Here is a 20456-nt window from a genome sequence, read left to right on the forward strand (position 1 = left end):
AGTAAAACCCAAAAAGCCTTGAAGAAAACAAAACAAAGACAGATAAACCCGAGCGGCACCTAGATCGTACCTGAGCTTTCTGTGTACGCTGAGGTGAGCGTGTGAGGAGACTTGTGAGCAGCAGTCAACAAAAGGCCTCTCCTTTTCCCTTAGTAGAAGGGTCTAATCTCCATTTACAGGCAGAGGAATGACTACAATAAAGACTTTAAGAGGATAAGGATGGTGAGCAAAACAAAACGCGGTGGAGTGGAACCAAACAAAATCGCCTCAGAAAGACTGAAAGGTTGTCAAGAGTTCTGATCGTTACCTGAAGACCGCATCCTTCATCTTAAGAGCGCCCAGTCGGCCCCATGTTCCTGTCTGCTCACCAGTCATCCTTACACAGGAAGGGGAGGGGATGTGGACAAGGCCTCTGAGCGTCCTCGCTGGGTAGATGTCCAAATTCATTCATTTGTTGAAGGGCAAGACGAGAGAGACCCCATCTTTCCCTGTCCAGTCCTGCCTCTTAAATGTCTTGCCCATATGGAGTTGTGGGACGTCCAGGGTGGGCCAAGGAGGCTGTTGGGTTGTGGGCTGGAGTCTCCCCACTAATCCGCTGGGAGTTTAATGACGGCAGGCCATGCTAGTGGTGGTGAAGCCCTGGGGGGTTGACCCAAGTCAGGAGGGGCTGTGCATGTGACCCATACCATGCAGCCTAAGAAGTGGTTGGGGGAAGGGGTGTGTGAGCATGTGTGTGTACACCTAAATGGTCACTTGAGGAATGCAGACTTGCTGATCTCAGCCGGCAAAGTGGGAGAAAGTAAAAAAAGAGAAGTTTTTCAGCGATTCTTGCCTTACATTCATCCCCTGCCAAAAAGCAAAAGTGTTACAAGGGCGTTCAGCAAACAAAAGCTGTAAAAAAAAAAAAATATAAAAGATTCCCCCGTAGTTCGTCTGGCTCCAGGAGTGTCTGATCTTTCCTCTTTGCAGTGGATGTGCCCGTTTGTTAATGTGCGTGTGATCAACTCTAACAAGCGGCTCATTACTTTTGTCTCGTATCATCACAGAACACCTCTGTCTCCCGGTGCAACACATCAAATAAGCATCAATGGTGTTCGGTTAAATCCGACTGGACCCCTATTTTTGGCAAATCCATTTAACACCCTCATTTGCATTCTGTTTGAAATCTTCGCTATCACATTTTGGCTGGCTTTTATCATCTCAATTGGTCCGCCTGTTACTGGCCTGATTTCACCGCCGTCGTCACGATTCAAAGCACAGCCTCAATTAATTAGCAATACGCGAATCAATTGTTGCCTGGGGTCAAACAGATCCCAGTCTATTTAAAAGATTGGATGTCCACTTAACATGATTTGCGGGTGTTATCTCCAAAGACACATTGATGAAGTGAGGTTTCTATTCCCCTAATGCGCAACAAATAAGCTTAAATCAATCGGGAGATATGGACGAAGTCTTGCAGCGGAGACTTGAATGATTGTTGTTCGTTTGGTGGACAGGAAGTGTACACATACAGGAAACAGTGCAAAGGTTCATGGGAAGACTTCTCAGTCACCCGATGACCGAGTTTCTTTCGCTGCCTTTTTTTTCTCCAGCTTGTAAGTCGCTAATTAAAGTGACCTCACTGGTGTCCCATCTGCCACCGGAGCGCACAGCCACCGAGTACTGGCTGCAGTGGAAGCATGCTAATCCACTGCGGGGTCAGGTAAACACACTCCTCACACACACTCTGCTTGGCGCACTCGCTCATTCAAGCACTCAGCTACGCATTAAACAAAGATTAAGACTTTGACAGTGAGACTGAAATCCTGTTAGCTTGTTTGTGTGGAGGTGGAGGCGGATATCTTTGCAAGCCCGTGCGAGGAAAGCAGCTGAACCTGGCGTTCCCCGAGGACTCGCAAAAACCATTGACGAGGCGGCGCGCGGGAAATTACAGCAATCCAGCATGATGACAATGAGCGACGCTGCTGGAATGACAACGGCCGAGTCCCCCCGCACCCCTTTCGATAAGCACTTTTTGAGCACATAATGGAATCTTTGTCTATATTGCAGAGCCACAGTCTCGGTTGCGCCCAATGAGAGCCATCCATCTGGGGCGACCCCTGCTATGGCGACAAATTCATCTGTCTCCGTGGGGACCTGTGCAGGACCCAATCACGGATAAGCTTTATATATTTCACACCTAATAGAATCGCAGTTCATTCTCTTGCTCTTGCTGTCCCCCCCCCATCACCTGATACTCCCACCCACTCAAAGACTCTTACAGGAGGAGGGAGCGCACCGACTCCCCCGCAAATATTATCACTTATTCCTGGCGACGTGTGCTGCGAGCCCGTTACGTCTACGAACAGGTCAGACAGGCAGATACTTGTGTCTAAACCGCCAAAGGGAAGACGTGGACAGGTGCAACCAGCTGTGCACGAAATATAAGATTGGCTCAGACAGGTTTACACAGGGATTTATTGATGATTTATATACCTTGGACTGAATAGGAAGTCATGCGAAACCAGCTTGAAACTACCTCTGAACCATCACTTCAAAGGTCATATCTGCTACTGAGGTATCAAAGAGGGGCAGCAGCTAAAGGATCCTTGAGCAAGACACTTAGCACCTGAGGTGTAAAAGATGAGCTGCTCTCAACTGTAAAAGCTTTTCTTGTATCGGGACTGTGCAAGTGCGACAAATTGAATTGCTTTTATAAAAGGAATGAGAGTTAAAGGATAAATTCAACCAGAAATGAAAATTCAGTCATTATCTACTTCACAGTTCGATTCAGGGTTATCTAGTGTATACAATACCGTCTCTCTTATACAACCATGAAACCTACATAAGGTGAAAGGCGGCTGAAGGGAGTTCACCAGAGAGCTGAAAGTTTCTGATGAGAAAAAAAACACCACCTCTACTAGCTGTCGGCTGTACTGTCTGTTATTCCAGCAGAAAAACATCCAAATATCACGGTATAAAATGTATAGCGAGAAGTTATCTTGCCAACCCATCTTGTACTAAAGTGATTAAAGGTGCAATATGTCAGAATTTGAGTTGAAAAAGTTCAAAAAAATGCTAAAATTATCACCAAAAATGCGAAGAAATGACAGTTTTGACATTATGACGTCTAGAAATATCTACTGAAGTTAGCATGCTAACCAGCTAGCCCCAGCTTGTCCTGGTCCAAAGCTTCTGTGTTAGCCTAAACACTAACACTACCCGGTGCTCTCGGCTCCAAGTCCGGACCGCTAGCTGCATGGCTAAATGAGCTAACTAGCTACCAGCAGCTACAGTTAGCAGCGGAGTCTGAATTTGACAACGGGCCAATTTGTACAAGTTGTACCTTTTGAACTAAAATTATCAACCGAATGTGAAAAAAATAATAATTATGACATCTATGTCCTGTGTTGCAGAGACATCTTCTGAAGTTAGCATGCTAACAGGTTAAAGTTATCCCAATTTGGCATCTCAGGGCTTCTGGAGACTTTGATTACGCTGGACAACCTGTATGGAGCCATTTTATGTTTCTTTTCATCAGTTGTTTTTCGTGTTTACCTTTAAATCTTCACTGAAGCTGCGAAGCTAAAAGCGTTAGCATGCACCCTGTCTGAAATGTGTGCACAAGCTCAAGCGTCGAGGTTGTAGACAAAGTCTTTCTCGATCATTTTGGGCTTTAGAGACTTAATCTGTCTTTTCTGTTGTTTTAAAATGCTGCAATGCTGATTTGCTGTGAAGCTCCAGAAATGTTTTGTGGACTGCACTCAATTTGTCCTTTAACCCCTTGCGGTAAAAGATGAGTCACACTATGAAAAGCCTCTTTTTGTATCTGGATGACTGCGACAAACGAAATTGCTTTCATAAAAGACATGTTCGGAAACATAAGCGAGAATCACCGCTGAGTTAAATTCAGAGGCATCAGCGGGACGTTTTCAAATATGTGATAAATCTTCAGAATGGCTCTTAAATATTTTATTCTTCCCCTGGCGGCAACTCTGCCCTCATCTACTCTATAACACTGGGACCGTTAAAATGTACAGGATTTTCTCCACCAACTTAATGAGAAGATAAGCAGTTAATGTGAAATCCTCTGGACTCTCTTCTTCGCCTTTTTTTTTTTTTGATAAGTAAAGCACTGAATGCCTATCGCCTAATTAAGGCATCAACTCGTCTCCGGCGTCTCTTGGTTTTTTTTTTTTTTTGCCGTCACACCTCAGCGGCTGCGAGGTGGAAGACGAGTTCTGGAAAGAGAAGCTGCTAAAGTTATGACAAGAGCATTTTGTTTGAGCACTTCACGCTTTATAAGTTCTCGACAGTGATGTATCAACCCATCATTTCGCTGATGACGAGCTCGAGAGGAAAAGTCGTGAAAGTACTCGTGAAATGGCGAGAGCGGGGAACGCCGTATTGATTCCAAAGGTTATAAAGACAAAGTGCTGATTGCAGGAAATTGCTGCCAAAAATCAATTACTGTTATTGAGAAGAGATGAAAGTTCCAGCTACTTTTGAGAAAAAGAAATGTCACTAATGCCTGTTTTCGATACGTTGGACACGAAATGTCAAAGTGTTTATTAGATTTATATATTTTCATGTATTTCGGGGGCATTTTTTAACCTTTATTTGATGGCTGAAACTATCTCCTGCATGTAGCTTCTAAAATACTCTAATGATCTCGACTGTAGTGTTTGGAAAAGGCCAGGAAGCATCTGAGGTCGTCTTTTTAAAAGCTTTAACATGCTGCAGATACATGCACTCAATTTCTATTCCCACTTGTTATGTGCAGCAGTGGAGGAAGTCAGGAAACGATCACCTTAGATTACCAAGTAAAGTAGTGAAAAGTTTAAACAACTTAAAATTATGAGTCTACCTGCTAATTTTGAGGTTTTGAGGAAGTAAAGTCACTTATACTTTTACCAAAGTAATATCTCAACACAAAGTATGACTTTTGGTTACTTTTTAAGACTGCTGTCAGATAAATGTATCGCCTAAACCGAACACAAAAGTACAATTATTCTCCCTGAAATGTAGTAGACGTATGAAGTCAGATTGAAATACTCAAGTACCTGAAGTACTTGAGCAGAGTGGATCCTTTCCCAGTACATACTGGATGACGCAGTCCTCAATATCATATCAAAAGCAAAGCAATGAGTCTTCCACCTCTATTGATTTGGTTCAGGAGTTATCCTCCGTATCAAGGTTGAAAAACAGGATCTCAGGGTCACTGCGGTCCTTCAATAAAGTCAATAAAGTCGGACTCGCTCTCGACCTTCGGGCCCGTTTTCTTACCTGGAGAATTGCTGCTGCAGTGAGACCATCTGCGCCCGTCCCAGCTCGGACTCCTCCGTCACTTCCCGGAGACGCTTCTCGCTCTCCAGTCGCAAACGTCGCTCTTCCTCTAGCTCGTGGATCAGCTTTTCTCGCTGTGGACAGAAAAAAAAAATATGCAAACGGTTATCTCTCGGTGGTGTGTTGAGCCTAAAGAGCTCAAAAGATCATCCCTAAGTCATGTGCCATATTTATAGTCTTTAAGCACGAGTAGGTTTCCATTTTTACTGCTTACCCTGACCTCCGACCCTCCTTGGAGAAAGTTAAGTGTTTCAGAGGTCACCCGGATTAAAACAAACCAACTCCCTGTCATATTTCTAACGCTTTAGGGGTCACAGAAAACAAAATAATAAGGGCAAGATGACATTTAAGCCTCCAGATTGTCTCTGGAGTTTGTTGTTTCTTTGAACTGTTCATAACGAACTTCCTCTTCCTTCTGTTGCCATGACAGAGAAGTTCCCACTAAATGTCAGACGACACATCCTGGCCTCGATCACTTCTGTGCACTCTGCTTTTCATTTTAGCCACATCGAGTGCGCATATTCACGGCTTCAGGGTCCTCGAGCCTTCACACTTTCTATTTTCAGCCAAAAACAGAAAAATGTTCACAGTTGAGAAGCAGCAATCCCTGTTCTCTTCCCCCACAAACAAACTCTGCTCTGTTCTTGCATGTTTGATTTATTTCTACAGTGTTGTGGCTCAGTAACTGTGCAAAAAGGAAAGAATAAATGCCCCGACGCGACTTAACTTTTGATACATTTTGAGTTCAGAGGGTAGAAAGGCGGCAAGTACAGCTGAAGAGGTTCATATTTCTTTCAAACTACTATAGTTTGCAAAATCAAAGCTCGTCATCTTCGCCTTTTCTTCCTTTCCGAATTTTGTTTTTGTGGCACTAAAGTCGGGTGCTTTTAACAAGACCTAAGGACGATTTGTAATCATGTTTGTGGTGACAAAAACTAGATATTTCTGATGGAAAGTCAGGACATCTCCAGCCATTTGTGGTGACTAAAACAGGCATCTTAAGCCAAAACATGATCTTTTCCTAACCCTAACCAGATCTGAAGTGCAGAGGTGTCACAACATAACATTGATAATTGAAGGTAAAACGTATAAAGTATAAAGTTTCATTAGGGTTAGGGTTGCATCGCCAACATTTACTTGTGATTGTGCTCTAATAATTAAAAGCTGTTTTAAAACCAAGAATTATGGATTTGTCCTCTGACGCTTGGTTTAGTGTGAGGTAACACAATCCTCCTCATAAGGAACTTTCAAAGTGTGCCTCCACAGATCACAGCCATTTTTTTCTATCCTTTTTTTCCACCAGAGACGATCCCAAAACCAAAGCTCTTTTTTCACTCTTTAATTGGATTCTTTCTCCGTCTGACGGCCTCAGCCATCTGCTCCCAAAAGAGAAGAACCGCTCTCGCCTCAAACCCGACTTCAAAGGCCGCGGCCCCTGCGACGGCACACGCTGCCTCCTTCCTTGAGAGGGGCCGAGTTTGGCACCGCGAGCGAGTTTCAGTAACAAAGTTGCGGAGGAGCTTTGAGCGAAGGATTTCAGCTGACAGAGCAAAACGATCATTCTCTTAGTTGCTCTGCACGAAGCCTGGCGCTTCTAGCCCCTGACAATTTATGACAAAGCAATTGGCTCCATTTATTTATTTTTTTTTAGCTGAAAGTTTAAGTGATCAACCATCTGTCAGTATCTTGTCAGCTGGAAATACTGTAAAATAACTTGAAATTGGTTGGAGGCGTTGGAGGCTAACTGGGAGGAAAAAATGGAAGAAGTTGCTGAGTAAGAGATTTGAATTTGAAGCGCGCTTTCCTGTCGTTTCTCCAAAAAAGAAAACGCTGAAGTGTTAAGTCATTAGGACTCTAACTCTGTCTGCACACAAGTCAGTCTCTGGCTGTGAATTCAGGAGAGGATTATCCCGTCAGTCCTTGGTAAAAGATTAACATCATCTGCCTTGAAGGGTGTGGTTTATTAGATGTATTTATGTACAGAACGTGTCTGTCCGGACTGGAGGAGAAAGTCTGAGACGCCAGTTGAGAATTCATATCGTTTTTCTGACTCTACAGCTCGTCTTTAAGTCTCTCTGCACATGTCGAGCGCCGATCATGGCTCAGTGGAGGATGGTGAGGTGCTTTTTCACAGGCAAGCATTATGAGGACATCTAGTGGTGTGACCGAATAATGGATTGATCGGGATAAAACATCCTCAGGATGATCAGCAATGATTTAAAGCAACACTGCATGATTAAATTGAGCAAAAATATCCAAACAACTGCCTAAACACTTTGCAAACTGTGACCACACTGTCCTGAACGCAGGTTGTGTCTATGGCACATTTTAACTGGGTGAATCTGTCGGGGGGGAGGAGGGAGAATATTAAACCTGAGTCACCATTAAAACCAGTTCTGGTCCCCGCTGCGGCCGTAAATCCAAGGCTACTATGTGCCGCGGCTCTTTTACACAACGGGGAGGCTCCTCCTGTCAGGAGTAATGGCGGCTGTAAATCCAGCCCTTACAGGAGCGTAAAGCAGTGCTTCACCCTTTGCCAAGAGCTGGACCTATATATCTGGAGCAGAACCAACGACTCTCTGGCTCGTCTTTGAGGGGGAAAAAAATGGGGCCAAGACGCGAAGGAACACGAAAAGGAGGTCATCCCGAAAAACCTAAATATTTACTTGGCAAAGTGAAAAGAAAAGGATGGAAACATGGCACCAGAAAGCCCTCATATTTAGCTACATTTCAAACCAGCACAAAGGCCTTTTCTTCGCCGCGCCGCATGTATTAATGTGTACAGTATTGTTGAGCGAGTTTGGCCTGGCTTCCCACAAAAGCACGGTAGCTTTAGTCCTGATTTTTGTTGGCCTAACTAGCGCCCCAGGCATAAACCACGACCACTATGTGTCTGCTGACAGAGTCTTGCCAACAACCTCAATAACAACGCAGGATTTACAACCGACGTCGCAGTAAAAAAAAGCTCTCTATTGCTTTTGTTCGATATATAATTTCAGCAATTTTAACAAGGCCTGAAGCCATTAAATCAAACATTACCATATCTTTATGTGGCCAGAAAGCTGGAGCAATACATTACAGTGTTTCTCAACTGAAATGTTTATTGTCTGCACCAACTTCACGGCTCTTTTTTCCTTGCGGCTAATTGAAAGCATATTCTTTAAAAAGGCTGCAGCTGCAACATGCCTTGAGCAAACATCCTGGGAAGATGTCTCAAAGTCAGAGATACGATGAAAAACACGCTTGGCAACTTTGTGTGAGAACATTTGCTTCGGTTAATCCACCGACTGAGGACATAATCCTCTCACTTGACTGTCATTCACTGGCTGGCAGGACTGAGGAAGGGGATGGAGATGGGGATGCACTACCCAGGTTTCTCCTGTGGAGGGCAACGTTTTCCTGGAATAAAACTCCCAACAAAGCCCAGCTCTGACAACAATACACTGTTTGGAGGAAAAAAGCAATATCAAATGGAATAGGACAAGTAATCTATAAAATGGCCCAGGCTCGGATTTTATACCGGTCTTCTGAGCCATATATCTGAAACAAGCCCAGATTGGGGGTTTCGGGATTAAATTCGACCTCTGTCACAGGAGCGCTGGTTTCATTTCCTGCTTGATAACAAAAAACTGGATCCATCTCGATATGACAGAATTCATCACCCACATGTAAAGCTCCAGAATGAATGGACTGAGAGATGTTATTGATTTCAATACAGTAAATGTAGAGAAATAAATAAAAAAAATACACCTCTAATGCTTCCTCTCTATTTCCTCTATATCATCTATGAGTTGCAGTGGAGCCCTGCCTCTGTAATTGGACAGCATTAGATGCTAATGGTATTCATCCGAGCTGAATTACTCGAAGACTCGAACCCCCCTGATACCCTCCAAGATCCACAGAGGACTCTAAATTAATTAGAGACCTCTGCCTCTCCTTGTTGTGCAGCCTGCAATCCTGTCTCCCATAAAAGAAAAAGCTGCAGCACAGTGTTATCAGGTTAAGTGCACGTATGCGCTGTCCATCTGCAACTGTATACATATATATATATGTGTGTGTGTGTGTTCATGCAGGGTTTGGGGTACAGTTCGGGGGGCTCAATAATCTCTTCATTACACAGAAACCCCCCCTCGGTCGCAGCTCTTTGCCTAATCAAAGGGCCGGGAGCGGATCTCTGGCTCGCTGCTAAAGCAAACATCAGGGACACAATACACCGTGCAGGTTCCTCATTCATAAATAAAACATGCCACTTGGCTGTTTGTGCGTGAGTGTGTTTGCTCGTCAGCAGGCCTGAATTCAAATGAAAGTGTAACACGAGGAGGATTTGGCCGCATTGGCACATAAAAATGTACCTGAAGCGCAAGGTCACAGACGCTGAAGACTAACCAAGCGCTGCCACGAAGAGAAAGTAGCATATGAACTACGTGTCACTGAGAGTTTTTCAAGGATGTCAAACTATTGATGGTCAACATTGGCTTTTTGAGTTTGTATTATGTTGGTGTGAGAACAAAAGCAGCACAGTGCACATCTAGAAGTCCTGCAGTTCGATAATAAACGACTACAAAACCAAAACTGTTGCTTAAGAAAGTTACATAAAGCGTCTTTAACATTATTAATGATCACATTTATTGTTGAGAAGCTTGTTTACAGTTCACAGGCTGCTTAATGAAAGCATTACAAACACATTTATTAAGTAACAAACCTATTATGTCATTATTAAGCCTGCAGTTGCAAATACTATAATTAGATGTTAATAAGTGCAAATTAAAGGATTTGTGAACCCAAACGAGGTATTTGTTGTTCTCGCTCAAGATCCAGTGGCTTAAAGGGTAACTCCACCAATCTTCTGGTAAATCTGATAAATTGCCTCCAGTGATGTCATTTAATGGCATTGTGGGTAATGTAGTCACCAGGCTTTTAAAAAGGAGGAAGAATGCGTGCAACAAAAATTACTGTCCGTAATGAATTCAGCAGTTTTATCGGAGTGTGATGCTGGACAAGTGGACTTTCCTTTCAGAACACGGCGCCTACACAACCCACAATGCAACTGAGTGACATCACTGGAGGCAATTTATCAGATTACATGGAGCCACGAAAGGCTTTATACTGCTTTTTCAGATATGCAGTAGTACTAACCAAGACCTGTAAACTGATTTAATGTGTAAAATTAGTTGACTTACTCTTTAAGTATAGTTAAATGTTGACCGACTCTAAAAAAGCATTGTTTTCGCTTTATACCCGTTAGCTACAAACTGTTATTTAGTGCCTAGTTAACAGCTAGTAAATGCTACAAATCTCAATATACAACAAAAAAGCTTAGTAAAGCTTTAAGAATGGCATAAAAGGTGAGTTCGTTAAACTTAAACTAACGTGTCACGTAATTATTAACAATTATAAGAAACTAATATTGCTTAGGCATCTATAAACTGTAACAATGTCTCATAATCCAACAACAAACATGTTCAAGATGCTATTATTATACATATATACATAAATATTGTCTTCTTAACATATAATAACGTTAAAAAGCATCCTATAAAGACGTATATGGGCCTTATTACCCACTAACACATTATCGTGCATGTAAATTAAATGTCGTTTTGGGATATAATATTAATGATGCTCTACATTGTTCCACGCTTGACAAAGAGCTCTGCACATAATTGAAACAAAGGGGGATGTATGTGTTTCTTTATGGGTAAAATCTTCTGGAACATATGTTTTGCGAGATGCCTTGTTATAGAAACGTGTCTGAGTTTAAACAGTGTTTTTATTCACAAAAAAAAAAAAAAATCTGCGTCTCGCGTCCCCCAGGGCTCCATCAATTCAATTATCATGGAGAGCCACTACATTAGAGTGTACCACTTCTCCCTTAGACAGCCGCGGGCACTATAGCAAATAATACACACACCCCAGGAATATGCTAAATCATATGAGTGGCCCATTTATCATTGCCAAGGGAGCTCCCCCCACCACCAACCCACGCACTCCCGAGTCATTCAGTCACACAAATACACTCCGGAGAGTGGGTGAAAGAGACGGTGTGGAGATGCGATTTGGGCCTGGCTGTCAGCGCTCGTCACCCGGTGAATGTGCTGAGCGCTTTGGGGGGACCCCATCTCGGCCCTCGCCCCTGTCCGTGGCTGATAAGGCCAATCTGCAGAGACGGCACCTGAGTCCCCCCCTCTCGGTCCCCAAACCTCCACGCTGTCACACATCCTCCAAACAGCTGTCAGAAACGCTCTATGAGGGTCCCTCAGCGGTGGATCTCCATGAGGACCGAAGCCTTTTCTCTCAGTCTTTTTTAAAGCTGGGAGCCCCTTAAAACCCGTCTTTATCTGCTGAGAGCACACTACAAAAGATGTCAGTCGAGAAGGTGCTTCAATTGGTAGTTCAAACATTAATAAATCACTGTCACATAAACAACGATACCTTGATCTAATTACAGCGAACTAATTAAACCGTGATTACGCCAAGTGGAGGCCCCAACTCTGAATTAACACCGCCAACAATTTACGCTCCCTGTGCGCCTTCGTTTCTCGTCCAACTTGGGAAAAGCTTTGGCTCAGTTTTCACGGGAAGAATATCAGTTGTCTTAGTGTTATATGTTGGACATGAATCAAGGAGGTTTCTAATAAAATCTGACCCAGTTTACCAAAAGATGAAGAGTAAAGGATGCCAATCGTCCATCAAATGATGTGGTTCTTTACTTTCAAGCAATGTTAACTAGCAGGGCGATTATATTTAAACCTTGAAATACAAACCTTTAAAAGCAATCTGCCAATACCGCGAGCCATCCAAGAACTTTAATTCTGAACAATTCTGAAAGATTTAAACAATGTTTTCGGCCTGGTTCAGGTATATTTACACAACTTAAACATTTGGTTAAGGTTAGGGTACGATTATGGTCGTGGCAAATAAACTATGGTTAAGGTTGGACAGCTACAACACTAACGATTAGGGTTAAAGATTATGTTTGAACTCATCTGTTGGGTCACCAATTGGTTTGTAGACTACCATTTTGGGTACATCCATACAGGTCTGAGACGGGATGTAAACTGTAGTCCGCAACATGTTCGTCCACAACCCTTATTTCTAATCATACTACCGAAATAATCCATCAGGACTCTGGACTGTATCCTCACTCAGTTGTATCTTAATTGAGACGTTCTCAAAGGAAGTAAACCCGAAGCTGAAATAGCAACAAGCAAATATGAGCTTCCAGCAAGGAAAAGATTGAGTGTCAAGATCACCAAATGACTTGTAAAACGGGGCGTTCAGTCTTCTCGGTTAGCCAATTTCAAAGTCAATTTTTTCATGATGCAGTGGTACAAACTGTGTCACATACAATCTTGCAGACCGTAGCACATGAGAAATCTGTTTTCATGGACAGAAATAGCTGATTCCTATCTTGGCTCCAGGCCCCTTATTTTGCCATACTGTGCCACCCGCTCCCCCGTTTTTATATTCACAGCGGCTCCGTTTCTTATCTTAACTTCGTTTTCTACATGAAATACTCTGGAGGGATCTGATTTTTTTTAAAATAACACAATTAAGCCAAGTTCAAGCAAAAAAACATTTCCCCTTTATCATCCGTGTGTAGACTTCACGCGGGCCGGGAACAAATCAACTGTATGTTTCGAAGCTCGGATATCAGAGAGCGTCCACAAAAACCCAAAGAAAAATAAAGCCAGTTTCTCTCAAAGCCAGATCGTTTATTTTCACATGTTGTTTAGACAGCCGTTTCCAGTGGTCATAATCTTACCCAACAGTTTTAAATGCCTCTTTAATGGAGAGCCCAGCCCCCCTCAGCGGTGCAGGCGGCGCTGCCTCTTTACGAGCCTCCATGTGCCCTTCTGTTTTCCCCCCTCTGACAGGAAACCCAGCATCCTGCCCCTGACGGACTTAGATTGCACTTCAGAGTGGCATCAAACGATAGCTGGAGACAGACAGCGGCCCTGCCCTGCACCACGCCTCTGGGTTTTGGGGTGTGAAGAAATTCCTGAGAAAACCTACAGCAGCGACGGCGAGGCTGTGAATGAGCGGTTTGACTCGAGACAGACAGGGCAGGCTTGTTGGAAAAGAAACTGAATAAACGATGACCTGTGCTCTGTTAAACACTTAACGGGGAACTCCAGTGTTGTTCTTGTAAGAGACTTAAAGATCGCGCTTTGCGGAGCAGGCCAAAACCACCATGTCCAAACCCTAACGGTGGTCTTGGATGGATGGATCTAGACCGTATCGCTTCGAACTAACAACAAATGCGTCTTGTGTGGCCATATTTGCGGTGAAATACTACGCAAGCGCTGATTCCCCTGCAAATTATTCAAAGGGGATCCATAACAAAAGAGTGTTGTGCTCCTTCGCTGCCAGTAGCCGTCGTGTTTCACAACAGGAGACCCAATTAAAACACACGCTCGTCTGTAAACTGTGCCGTTAATGCTGTTTCATTTACGCTCAAGTGTGCAAGCGAGACCTGAGGCTTACAATTGTAGCAGTGTGTACTCAATCATAAAGATGCCTTTCACATTCTTCGCCCGGTAGTAATGGTACAGAGTAACACGTCCCCAGCGCAGGACTGCGATGGGGTGGCATCCTCTGATCCCGTTTCACAGAAGACACTAATGGCTGTAGAGAAGGAGGCATCAGATTCAGAGGCGGGGTGGAGAGACTTCAAAAGTCCGAGGCTGTATTAATCTCTCTAGGTTGGTCCCTTGGCAGACGAAGATGGGGGTTGGGAAAGTGGGCACAGACGAAGCGGGCGTCGGGGTGAAGGGGATCTGCGGGGCACACAGGCTGAGACTGGTGAGCAGTTCCCACTGCACACCGCCAGCACTTTGACAATTATCTCCTTGATGCAGCAGCCTCTTTCTCATTTCTATTGAAGGACCGTGCCCGAGCTCCGAAGCCTCCCAGGAATGCCGGAGAGAGAGAGTGCAAGGGGACTCCAACGGGGATAATCCCAATTTCAAATGGAGCTTAGTGATATCCCCCCTCCTCCCTTTCTTCCTCCAACCTCCCCTCACCCTCCTCCTGTCTGGCACAGATAACTCATCCTTCTCTCCGTCTCTTAACCCCGTGCATGCGCAGACGGCAGCTCACACACCCCTCTAAAGTAATAATTAGCATGTCGTGCACTCGCGTGAGGCCGTTCGGTAGAGTCTCACGGTTCGGCGTGTTTTTTTGGGCTTGCGTTGAGGTCAGAGGATGCGAGGTTAGTGTTACGGGATGAGGCGCTGACATACTGAGGTGTAGCCTTGAGGTGCGGACACATGAGCTGAAGAACGTGACCTCAGCGGTACCACAAATCAAGAGCAATCAAGCAAATCAAGTGTCACTGGATCCTTTTAGGCTGATGTAAACACTGTCAGTGGAATGAAGGTGCGGACCAAACAACTGCAACAACACCGACAAAATTATGGTTTTCCGAGCGAACTCTGGTACGATTCAAAATGGATCAACCGCAGGGTTGTGGGGCTGCCACGAATGATTATTTTCTCGATTAATCAATTAGTTGTTGGTCTACAAAATGTCAGAAAACAGTGAATAAGAGTTGATCAGGCCAAGATGGCGTCCTTAAATGTCTCGCTGTGTCCACAACCCAAAGATATTCAGTTCAGTGTCACACAGAGGGAAAGAAACCAGAAAATATTCACAAGCAAGAAGCTGGAATCTGATCCATCATCTTAATACTTGACAACTAATCGGTTCGGGTTAGGTCTGCAGGATGGTCTTCTGTATGACTTCAGAAGCTAAACTACCACCAAAGAGTTTTGTTCTGGCATTTCCTCATCCGACTATTTGACAGCTGTTATCTTGTTTCTAGCTGTCCGACATTATTTATGACTTATGGAGTCTAGCTGCAGGCTACTTCTTTCTGACCACCAGAGAAGATAAATAAACCCATAAAGCACAGCAAGAGTGCAGCTTGACCTGCTGTCAGTCAGCGGGATAGCCTTTTAGTTTTCGATTTTTCTTTTCACACGTCTTTTTTCATTTATAATTCAGTCAGTAGCTTTGGTTACATGGACAATATTAATGTTTTTTTGTTGTTTTTTTACAGTTTCTCAGATAGGAAATAAAGTGATCCAATAACATTTCATATTTATTTGATTATCAGTAAATGTAGACATCTAACAGTTGTAAAACATAATGACTCTTGCTTCAGCATGAAATCCTTCTCAATCCGGCATACACTATTTTGACAAACCTTTATCTATTTGGACTGAATTTCTACTTTCCTATGCTTTACTAGCGACAGCCCCATACCAAGTAATTTGGTGAAAAGGTAAAAAGTCTTGAGTGATTCCTACGTGATACATTTGCTATGTTTGTGTCCCTCCAGGAAAAATTCACATCACCTAACATTACCCCAACATGGGGAAAAAATGCAAAGAAAGAGTTTATTTACTCAAACCAGAGAGAAGCGATCGGATTAAGCGATTACATGGCTGTTAGGAACAAAGATTTTCCTACTGAACGGATCATCAAAGCTTTACACCATTCCCTCTTTCAACCCTATTCAGTCGGGCTGGATCGGGCCACAGTCTTCCGACTGAGGTGGTTCCAGCTAGTGCGAACACAGAAATGGGCAAAAACTACAAAGCTTCAATTTTTTCCTTCGCTGTGCGTCAAGCGAATCAAACCACAGGTGTGAAAGTGAGCTTAACTGATCGGTTTAGCTACGTTTATTCCCACAATCCAACGTGCGTCACTGGATACACCTCTGGCTGCTCATATGACTCTCTCTGATGGTCATGCAGTGATACGTAGGGTTTGTTGGACGATGCATGCATTCCAGACATCTTACATCTGTGGCGATCAATACTGAACCTTTGTATCTTATGTAGACATCCATAACTGGAGCGACGGTATCGGAAGAGTCACAGAAAGGTCACAGAGGCGATTGCAGTAAACAAGTCTTAGACGTGATGGCCATCTCTACCTGCACTTCTCTGTGTTATACTCTGAACTGTTCAATGTTTGCATTCATGAACGGATGCAAAACTAATGCATTAAACTCATTTTCCACAAGAGGAACCAATCACACGGTAGATTCCCTTCTCCATAAAAACCACAGCATGCGGTTTTATGTGTCTCTTGTACACCGCATGTAGCTAAAATTAGCTTCAATGACAGTAAGTATCTGCTGTGCTGAAGCGCCCTTGAGCAACAACAGGCAACTGGCTGAACCCTTGCCTCCTGACCCCGTGATCCGACTGTGCGGGGAGAAACTGGGAGAAAAAAAACAAGCGCTCCCCCTTCAGGGATCAATAGCGGGAGAATCACAGGAAAGTAGTGTGAAAATCTCGTCTTGTATCAGCCCTTGTGTGCTGTTGCTTTAGGCCGGCTGCCATAAAGGGAATCAGAGGCGTCACTGGGGTGCAGTCGAACAGCTGGGCCTGCGGTTAGAGCCTCTGCTCGGAGGCTGCAATCAGCTGAGCTCCGCTTCGTCACGTGGTTTTTCACTTTCTGACCTCCCCGTAGACACACATGCTGCAGTGTGCACACGGAGACAAATATGCAAACAGAAATAAAGATATGTACAGTATATATATATATAAATATATGCAGATCTCCACCTCCTCTTGGCTTTTTTCCCGCTGCTTACACAAGTTCTCTTTAAAAGAAGTGAAAGCACAGTATCAGCAATTTCCAGGAAAGCTTAGCACAATGCATGTGTTGACGGATTAAACCACAGCTGCTGCTTTGTAACGTTACACAACCTGACCAGGCACCTGAATACAACGCTGAAGTTTATTCAACCGATAGTCTTTGTTTTTCTGAGGTGAAAATGTTCTTCAAAGAACAGATGATCGTAAAAATAGAAAGATGACATTGAATACTTGGATTTTTTTGTCTTTTCGTACAAGTAAATATTGATGTCACATGTAATGGCTGTCGAAAAATGACACCATCCTCATGTAGATTGTTTCCCTGGAAACCTCTCACTATGCTACTCGGTCTGCCGGGGGGGGGAACAATAAACAAATTATCGCATAAAAGGAAGCATGACCAAAAGAGGAAGTGGCATTGTTTTCCCAACTGAGAAACAACTGGAATAACTGTGAAAACTCTACACTGCAAAAGAAAGGTAAAACAAGAGTGAACAGGTGTGCTTTCACTCAATGGAAAGTGCTCTGTTGAGTGAACGGACGGACTTTTACTCAATGGAGAGCGCTACGGTGTTGTGTCAATGCCTGTTCCCTCGCTGATATCTGTTCCCCCTTACAGACGTGACTTGACATCAATGTTTCTGGGTCAAATTGTGATTCTTATGGTTTGTTTTTTCGCTTTGGACAGTAGCCAGGCCATTAGCGGTAGCCATGTTGCTAACCCTAACCCTAGTATTGTTTGGTATTGCATCTAATGGCTAAAAAAATACCTGCTTATGAGTGCATTTCCAGCATTTTCCCTTGGTTCGTGGATGACTTAGCGGCATGTATTTAGTGAAGAGGACCCCAAATTTATGTTTTACGTCTTTCAATTTTAAAAGAAACCAAAATAATTGCCATATTTGTGTATAAAAAGTTGGAAAAGCAGCTTTAATGATAAAACTTGCTTAATACGTCCAATGAACTATAACTATTAGATCTGGGAAAAGTCATATTGTGAGCTTTTTTTCTTAAAATGGTCATGAAAAACTGATTTCTCCCGAATTGTCTTCTTCAAGATCGACCGATGAAGTGTTGAGACACTAAAGATGGACTTTAGAGGCTTGGCAGAGCTTGACAGTGTGTGTGTGGGTGTGTGTGAAGTGTGCATACTGTGGCTCTTTTGGCTTTGCTCAGATTATAGGGGACGGGTAGCTCCACTGTATTTTACCATTGTTCCTTCGCTCTTGCTCCGTGCGACTTCCCTCTGCAGGCGAGCCACGGCCAGCTTTTCCCTAAACAGAGGCGAGAGGAGAGGAAGGAAGAGAGAAAATGAGGGTGAGTCAACGTGTGATCATTGCTAAGTGGGTGACACAGGCAGTCGGGTCAGAATCCAGAGACCGACACCAGTATTTTTGCATTGGATCGGCACCATAATGTTTACTTCTTCTGTTTTCAAGCCAGCATTTCCCCCCCAAAGTGTCTCTGAATCAACCAACGCTTCTTTTTCCCATCTGAGTCTTGTCTTTGAGGAAAAACCACACAAGCCTGCCAGCGAATCAGCAGATAACGCACACACAAACACAGCGAGGAGACGGGGTCGTCCGCTAAACCACGCATAACAGAGCGCTCGCTGTTCTGTCCAGACAGAAATAGCTCAGAGGAAACAAAAAGCAGGGCATCCTCACTCATAACAGACTCTCCCTCACACACAAACACACACACGTGAAACAGGCTAAACAAAGAAATTGACTGTGCACGTCCAATCCCTTTTCCCACGTGAGGGCATTCCAGACTTTAATGGGATAAATCTTGGCACACTAGCACGGATAATAAAGAAGCTTGTTTTACGGCCCCTCCTGAGGAATCACAACAACTGAAGCACAACTGAAGCTCTGCTGCTCCAGGAGACGAGACGTATGCGCTTGCCTTTTGAAAGCTTGACAGCCTGCAAGTGTGTTTTTTTTTTGTTTTTTTTAAACCGAAGTGTCTGAAAGCGCAACACAAGTGTTGAGGAGGAAAACACCTCCGCTGGCAGAGAAACATGTGCTTGAACCTCCAAATCTGCAGGTTGTATACCAGAAATTGTTCATATTTAATGTGAATCACTGCCTTTAAAAGATGTAAATAACGTGCCCATTTATTGGTTTCTCAAGCTGAGGGTCTGGGCCCTGAGAAGGGTCGCAAGTTAATTTCCAGGGGTCATGGAAAGGTTGAGAACCACTGCTCTACATGTTGTTTTACACCAGTCAACACAGTGTATTGACACAAGAGGCACTGATGTCCCTACATACAGTCAGGTATGCTAATCAAGAAGCTAATTAAGCTAATTCATGCATTAATTAGCAAGTAGGTTGAGTATGTTTTTGGTCCCAGCGGACATTTATCTTGGACTCAGGTGTTTCTCACATGAAAAAAACAAGAATATGAGCTGCAATTATTAATCAATTAGTCGATAAAAAGAAAATGTTAAAAATTGGCTGGTTCAAGCTTCTTAAAGCAACATTATGTAGGAATCGTGCGCTGTCGTGCTCCTACAGAGCAACACAACTGTCGTGAATACAAATCCCAGGTTTGTGTAACAAAATGATCACATGTAATTCCCGATAAGCTAACTAGCTAACAGCAGCTACAGTTAGCAGCAGTTAGCGGCTATTTTAGCAACAAGTAAAGCTTTCTGTCCATCATGAAACTCAAATGGTACAAATATGAGCTATAGGGTTGCAGAGTAGGACTGACAGCGTTACCATTCAACCTTTTACAAGTCGGTGTAGCATCAAAGTGATTCTGAGGTTGTAATTTTGAGGTAAAATAGTCACAGTTACTTTTCTTTTTCTTTTCTGTTTCTTTTCTTTTATGACAGTAAATGAAGAGTCTTTGCATTTTGCACTGTTGGTTGAACAGAAAAAGGAAACTGAAGACGTCATTATGGGAAACTGTGATAAATATTTTGACATTTTTGGCGCTACTATGTACAAATATTGCCAAAAAAGTGCAAAAGTCATCAACAACATTAGAAGAATACAAGCTGTACAACTATTTCATCATGCCCCAGAATAAAATCAGGACATCTGTTGTGTATGACACATGCAACTGAAGTTTTTCCTCACTGTATTGTTCTTGACTCTCTTTGTTCACAACAATACACCACACACACACTTAAAACCACCTAATATGGGACCAGGGGACCTAATAAAGGAGTGTGTACAGCAGACAGCCACAAGTAATCACAATCACCTGCACATTTCTCACATTTCTTCATCTGGAGCAGACACCCAAAGCTCCTGCCAGCCTCCCTAAACTCCCCCCAAAAATAACTCATGAGTAACGTCTTCTCGTCGCCTTTGACAAGACATCATTGTTTCTGAGCGGCTTACCTGCCGGGAAAAACCCCTGGTGATTAAGAAGGCAGCTGGGGATGTATGTTTGACGGATGAATCGACCGTCTGGCCTGAGCTACGAGCTAACGCCGCCGCCGATGGCATCCATTTCCAACCCCGGGGACCCGACTTTGAATCAGGCGATGCCGAGCCTGGC

At 43.6% G+C, this 20456-nt stretch overlaps 1 protein-coding gene across 1 annotated transcript in view; it reads right to left on the minus strand.

Moving 5' to 3' along the window:
* Nucleotides 1-20456, minus strand: part of LOC140992067 (nck-associated protein 5-like) — a 154948-nt gene that overhangs the window by 53543 nt on the left and 80949 nt on the right. The window contains exons 4-5 of the mRNA XM_073462303.1: nt 18151-18214; nt 5266-5399 (exon numbers count right to left, since the gene is read on the minus strand). Coding sequence (XP_073318404.1) covers nt 5266-5399; nt 18151-18214 — 198 coding nt within the window. The remainder of the gene's footprint in view (nt 1-5265; nt 5400-18150; nt 18215-20456) is intronic.

This window comes from Pagrus major, chromosome 24 (assembly GCF_040436345.1).
Source record: "Pagrus major chromosome 24, Pma_NU_1.0".
NCBI classification, from domain to species: Eukaryota; Metazoa; Chordata; class Actinopteri; order Spariformes; family Sparidae; genus Pagrus; species Pagrus major.